Here is a 5,287-nt window from a genome sequence, read left to right as displayed (position 1 = left end):
AGATTTCAGACGTGGCATTAATTACTTCAAATAAGAAGATAAGCAAACACAATTCATCAAACACAGTTTAGCTAAAACTCGCAGCTACCAAAGTCCAAAACAAGTCTAGAAATACCATCACCAAACAACAAAACAGTGGCAAACTAATCACAAGCCACAAGCCACAAGCCACAAAGTAAGTCTAGAAAAGGATACTTAAAGTCTTAAATACGAATCACTGGATGAGGCATGAGACACTTCTTAATATGCTTCACTAAGCCAAAAGTGTCATAATACTTCGGATGACAATTATAAACTCGACCACAATGAAGGCACTTTGCTTTGCGGGCTTCTTCATTTACTTCAACTAGCTCAAAATATTCCCAAATAGACGATCTAGCTTTAGGACCACGAGGCATAGTTGAACCTACAAAAAAAGAAAATATCACAAGTTAGTAAAATATTTTTAATTATAAATAACAAAAGGAATAAAGGATATCATAAAACAAGCAAATCTTTAAACTTACCACGTGTTCAAACTATGCATCAACAATGCTAGTATCTCTTTCAACTATGCAAGTCTCTCTTTCGCTCTTTGCCATATCTAAATATAAGTTGATAAAGTGTGTCATTTAAACTTACAAAGTAAACTAATTTTTACTAAAACACTCATAAAACACAAAACCTTACCAAGTTCAATTTGCTCAAGAAACTCCAAATCTTCTTCAACATTAATAGGAGTACCCTCACATCTAAACCAATCTTGAACACAAACAAGACTTTGCACCAACCGAGGAGTCAATGAACTCCTAAATGAATCAAGAATGCGGCCACCGATGCTAAATGCACATTCTGATGCAACACTTGAAATTGGAATGGCTAATACATCACGAGCTAGCTCAGATAGAATAGGAAATCGAGGCGCATTAATTTTTCACCAATCTAATATTTTAAAGTCATTAGAATCATCAGACAATGGCTCTTGTCCTTCACCAATATATCTTTCCAACTCAGATTTAGCACCTACACTTTCGGAGTCTTCCTTTTGCCTTTTTAATAATTGCTTTGTTCTCACATATTTTGTTCTCACATTCCCACTAGATGAATCAGATGTGTCATCAAATGAAGTAGATTTAGATAAAGATGATTGAAGATAACATCCTTTGGAATATTTTTTTTTTATACTCCCCAAACAAAGAATTCAAATAAGCATCCACTTCGGCAGTTAATTTCTTTCCTGGTTCCTCCCCGAACATTTTCTCAAGTGCAAAACCAACATACTCTAATTTGTTATGAGGATCTATTACAAAAGCAATGAATATTATTTTATTCATCTTTTCAGGTTCACCCCAATATTTTTTAAACTTCTCTTTCATCCTCCCTGCCATCTTACTCAAATTAGTATAATCACTAACTAAACAAGCTTTCAAATGACTATCAAGCTCACATATATCCTCAAAATGACAATTGGAAGTGACATAACGTGAACCTGAAACTTTTTCGGAGAGTTTGTGAAATCTTTCAAGAAACTTTATCACGTTTCTCATATTCACCCAATCATCACATACAAATGGACCTGCAACATTCCCATCCTCACAAACATGCATACAAAGATGAGTAGAAAATCCATCATAAAAAAGATGAAGCTTGTCAAAGGCCTTCTCAAAGTTTTGCGTTATTTCCAACATCAAGTAGGTGAAATTCCACCTAGTAGAAATATCCAAACACAATGTTTTGCTACATTCTACATCTTGATGTGCACAACATTCCCTAAACTTTAAGGTCCTTTGCGGAGATGATCTCACATACCTCACAGCTTGTCTAACACATTTTACAGAAATATCAATTTTCTTCAAACCATCTTGCACAATTAGATTAAGTATGTGAGCCATACATCTCACATGAAGATGCTTACCACTCATCGAATTCGTTTTTCACATATCTAGTTGTTTAGACAATTCTTTGACCGTGACATCATTCGAAGAAGCATTATCAACAGTAACAATGAATACCTTATCCAATTTCCATTCAAGCAAACAATTACCAATAACTTTTGCCATTTCGTCGCCCTTATGACTAGATATAGGGCAAAAATTTAGTATTCTTTTATGCAACACCCAATTTCTATCAATAAAATGACCTGTCAAACACATGTAGTTAATTCTTTGTAGTGAAGTCCATGTGTCTGTGGTAAAGCAAATTTTTGGTTTTACTTCTCTGAAATTTTTCATTAGTTTAAGCCTCTCTTCATTGTAAACTTGAAAACAATCCCTTGTAATTGCCCTACGAGAAGGAACATTAAATAGAGGTTGGGCTATGCTCATAAACTTCTTAAAGCCTTTCTTTTCAACAAAGCTAAAAGGTAATTTCTCTGTAATTACCATCTCAACTAAAGCCGTCCTAACTAGTTCTTGATCAAATTTTCAAAGCACCCCACCATTAATTTGCCCATCCTTTTATAAACACAATTGTGTTTGTGTATTATCAACTTTACGTGGTATTTTTGGATGCTTCTTTAAATGAGTATTCAATGATGTTGTTCCATTCAATCGTGAATCAGCCTTATAATCATGACCACAATGTTTACACTTTGCTCTATCACCTCCATTATCATCTTTAAACTTTTTAAAATGATCCCAAGCAGTTGATCTGCATTGTACGAATTTTCTTTTTTTTGGGCCTTGACTAGTTTCAACTGAATTTGTAGGTAAAGAAGTAGGTTCGCTTTCAGATGAACTCACCTCACTTACTCTACTTTCAACTTCTGCCATCTATAGAAAATTAAATTAAAACAGAATTAAAAAAGCAAATCGGTAAACAATTTTAAGTCCAAATGTTCTAGTTGTGCAATATCACGCAAAGTTATATCCTATAACAAATGTATATATATGTTATATCCTATAACAAATGTTAAACTACCATAACACAGAGAAGATTAAAACTTTGAGTGATATCATATAACAAGTATATTAAAATACCATATGCATACTGCTTTCTATTGTTGTCAAAGTTATATCAACACAGAGAAGATAAAAAAGACAGAGATATAGAAGTTCTTTATATGCTTCGAAGTTTGAATGATCTTTCCTTTGAAAGATTTTCTATATAACTCTTACATTTATAAGTTGAGGGTTTTTGGACTGGAAAAATGTAGTACACTGTACATGAGTGAAAATTATAATAGGAAACAAAAAGGGAGTTGGTATTGTCTGAAAATATATTCATAAATAAACTAACTAACTAAGTAGTATTTAACATCATGTGGTCGTATTTGTAAAGTATTATTGAAGAGAACAAGAATAAGACACTAGAATAAACTAATGTAGCTTAAGTTGTCCCTAATGTCTTTATTGAATGGATTAGCACGTTTGAAAAAATTGACACAAAAGAGGTACCTTAGAAGTGTAGTGGAAGGAAAACGCAGAAGGAGGCAATCACTAATGACTAACCCGAGGAAGAAAGATGAGCGACGAGCTGAGAAAGAAGGCGTCACAGGGGCGTCGACACTCGGCAGCACTGTAGACAGAGGAGGAACCCTAATTTCTAATTTCTAAGGAAGGAAAATGGGAAGTAACGTAAGTTTTAGTTTGTAGGCTAATTAGGCTTAAGGTTTGGGTAAATTGGGTGGGCTTCAGATGGGTATTGGGCTTCAACCTTCAGATGGGTAATGTAAATTTTGGACTCATACCCAAAATTTTGGTTTTTCGGTTTAATCGAAAACCGAAACACCAAAATCGTAAACCGCACCGAAAAACTAAAATTTTAAAATTTAAAAACCGCACACCGACCGAATAATCGATTAAACCGAAACCGAAAAACCAAAATTCACGGTTCGGCCGGTTTTTTCGGTTCGGCCGGTATTATGCCCACCCCTACTTCTTCCGGTGCACACCTCCTAATCACTCCATCCGTACAAATCCGGAAAAGGTACCATCCATCCCAATAATAATTTTGACAATCCCTTTTGAGCTTTTTTCTTTGGCTTGAAGAGAACTTATCCGGAATAATTCCACACACAAGAAAATTTGCTAAGTCCGTGAACCATGGCTCCTCTTTCATTGGAATTGCCAAAAGTTACTCATCAGGGAAGGAGTCATTAATTTCAAGGCCATCATGCGGCCTCCTAGATTGGCAACCAAGACCCACCTCTATGAGATTGTAAAGGGCCGATCGTACCGTGAAAAAGTCATTGGGTGTGATTGAAGATGTTTTGGTCCAGCTTGATAAATTCATTCTTTTGGCGGATTTTGTCATTCTAGATTGTGAGGTTGATTAGGAGGTTTCAATTATTCTTGGGAGACCTTTCCTTGCTATGAGTAAGGCTCTTTGTGATGTTGAAGCCAGAGAACTCACTTTCTGGGTTGGTGATGAAAAAATGGTATTCCATGCGTGTAAGTCCATGCGGCAACCAAATAGCAACGAGGTGTGTTCTTTTGTGGACTTGGTGACCGATGTCATTGTTGATGATACAAGTGCTACAACCAATGTTGGTGATATGTTGGAGGCCATCTTGCTCAACTTTGATGATGATGAGATAGATGGCTTCATGGAATGTGTGAATTCTTTGCAAGGAATGGGGTCGTATAACTATGCACCCTGAAAATTGTCCTTGGATCTTGAAAATAGGAAGACTCCTCCTACAAAGCCTTCTATTGAAGAGCCACCTGCCTTTGAGTTAAAGCCATTGTCTCCACATCTCCGGTATGAATTTCTTCGCCCTTGTTCTACTTTACTGATTATTCTTTTCTCTTGTTTGACTAACGTGCAGGTAGATTCTATATTGGCGGTACTACAAAAAAGGAAGAACGCTATTGGGTGGACCTTGGTGGATATTCGGGGTATAATAACCGTATTTTTCATGCGTAAGATCAAGTTGGAGGATGGTGCAAAACCATCTATTAAACATCAAAGAAGACTTAATGAGGCTATACAAGAAGTTGTCAAGAAGGAGATTATCAAGTGGTTGGATGCCGGGGTTGTCTACCCCTTCTCCGATAGTTCATGTACTTCTCCGGTTCAATGTGTCCCAAAGAAGGGGGCATGCCGGTGGTCACCAATGACAAGAATGAATTGATTCCTACAAGAACGATGACCGGTTGGAGGGTGTGTATGGATTATCGCAAACTTAACAAAGTCACAAGGAAGGATCACTTTCCACTTCCTTTTTTATATCAAATACTCGATAGATTGGCCAGCCGTGCATTTTATTATTTTCTTGATAGGTACTCGGGCTACAACCAAATTCTCATTACTCCGGAAGATCAAGAGAAAACAACCTTTATATTTCCCTACGGTACATTTGCTTTTA

General features: G+C 36.2%; 1 protein-coding gene across 1 annotated transcript; it reads right to left on the bottom strand.

The window, feature by feature from the left end:
• Positions 1–203: 203 nt before the first annotated feature.
• Positions 204–2,039, bottom strand: LOC107781443 (zinc finger BED domain-containing protein RICESLEEPER 2-like). Its single transcript, XM_075224884.1, has 6 exons — positions 1,947–2,039; positions 1,789–1,829; positions 1,165–1,686; positions 918–1,076; positions 670–818; positions 204–406 (listed from the first exon to the last, which is right to left on the bottom strand). The coding sequence occupies exons 1-6, from the start codon at positions 2,037–2,039 to the stop codon at positions 204–206; spliced, it is 1,167 nt and encodes a 388-aa protein (XP_075080985.1).
• Between the last annotated feature and the right edge of the window lie 3,248 nt (positions 2,040–5,287).

The sequence above is a fragment of the Nicotiana tabacum genome, chromosome 2 (genome assembly GCF_000715075.1).
Source record: "Nicotiana tabacum cultivar K326 chromosome 2, ASM71507v2, whole genome shotgun sequence".
Lineage (NCBI taxonomy): Eukaryota > Viridiplantae > Streptophyta > Magnoliopsida > Solanales > Solanaceae > Nicotiana > Nicotiana tabacum.
The sequence above is the reverse complement of the archived record's forward strand: the minus strand, read 5'-3'. Positions and strand labels throughout refer to the sequence as shown.